This window comes from Aplysia californica, unplaced genomic scaffold (assembly GCF_000002075.1).
Source record: "Aplysia californica isolate F4 #8 unplaced genomic scaffold, AplCal3.0 scaffold00113, whole genome shotgun sequence".
NCBI classification, from domain to species: domain Eukaryota; kingdom Metazoa; phylum Mollusca; class Gastropoda; order Aplysiida; family Aplysiidae; genus Aplysia; species Aplysia californica.
The window spans coordinates 414923-416420 of NW_004797383.1; the positions used below are offsets into that span (position 1 = coordinate 414923).

The 1498-nt window shown below is 43.7% G+C and overlaps 1 protein-coding gene across 1 annotated transcript in view; it reads right to left on the minus strand.

Annotated features, from left to right (window-relative positions):
- The window catches only part of LOC101859476, a gene marked incomplete in the record, with an annotated part of 60061 nt that overhangs the window by 28261 nt on the left and 30302 nt on the right, over positions 1-1498 (minus strand). The window contains 1 exon segment of the mRNA XM_035969087.1: positions 89-238. Within this exon segment, the coding sequence (XP_035824980.1) occupies positions 89-238 (150 nt within the window).

The following is a 1498-nucleotide window of genomic DNA, read 5'->3' on the forward strand; positions in this document are numbered from 1 at the left end:
GCGCACACACACACACGCGCACACACACACACACACGCACACACACACACACACACACACGCACACACACAACATTTGAATACATCACCTGTCCAACATCCTTCCCCCATATATCCGGCTGGACATCCGGACGCACACATTCCTGTAGAGACGTAGCATGGCTCTGACGGCTGGCTGCACTGACAGGCAAGTTCACACTCTCGGCCGTACCGACCCAGGGGACACTGTGTGGCAGGCTCTGTTGGGAAAGACATGCGGAGGAGATGGATTTTACGCCAATTTCGACGCTACTCTCACTGTTGATTTTAGCATTTCTTTTCTTAAAAAGGTTGTATTTTAAAAACCTTATCGTCACACACCTGATGGCATGATTGGAGTTATGGTTATGGTTGTGCTTTTTGCCTTTCATTCAATAGGTCCAGGGTTCGATTCCGGACAACGACGGAACATTTTCTCCTCTGTAATTTTTTTTTCTTTCATCCCCTTTCTTGCTCTCTTGCCAAGTTCTGACGTCTGCTTTCGTCTCCACTTTCTGCCACCTCTCCCCTCCCCTTTGCCCCATCATCTGGGCTCCTGGCTCTTTCTGCAACCTTTCTACTGCTACTCCTTGGCTCCTTCTCACTGCTGTCTTTCAGCCACACCCCTTATCTTATGGTAGGTAAAATGTAACACCTAACCGTCTCGGATAAAGGCTAAAAATCTCGGAGGTCTTGTGTGCAAGTTGCGCATGTTAAAGATTCCTTGGTGGTCCTAAAATTGATAAGAGTAGGCTTCGGCCGCCACCCGGGCAAAATTCAAAATGTTCTACCAACTGAAAAATGTTTAATGTGTCTCGTGCGTTCATAAGAGTTGCGAGCGCCGTAAAACACTTACCAAAATGAATAATCATATGAATCAGATTGCCCTGTGAAAGTTTAGCTTTTTGTGTTATATAGAAGCGCATCGGAGTTTGATAGTGCCCATTTGGTGAAGAAAACAAGGTAAGATAAGCAGTCAAGGTTCCCCATTCATTTCTCTGCTAGGATGCTCTCCATAAATCTTTACCATCCTGGTCTGCTCACGTCACTCATCTGTGCAGGTTCTCCATGTAGTTTTTCTTGGCCTACCTCTACCCATTTTTGTCTTCTGTTGTTTCAGTGAAGGCAAGATGTTCACGCCTTTATGTCGAATCAAGCGTCCTTGGAACTGCAGTTGTCTGTTCCTATTTGTTTTCATTAATAACTGTACGACGTTGGCTTCTATAAGCGAGTATTGTTATTTCTATACATTTGTAATAAACGTCATTCATGTCAAATTCAAAACTTAAGTAATTGCTCAGCATTCCCAAGCGTATAGAAGGATTGAACAGTCACAACCTTTCGAAATCTTAATTAGTGTTGTAATAGAGATGTTTCTAATGTTTTCATGATCCATCTCATTAAAAAAACCCAACTGTTTCTGCCCTTAAAGGTGTAATTAGAAAGTCCTTAACGTTTCCTCATTTCAGACTCACCCCCCC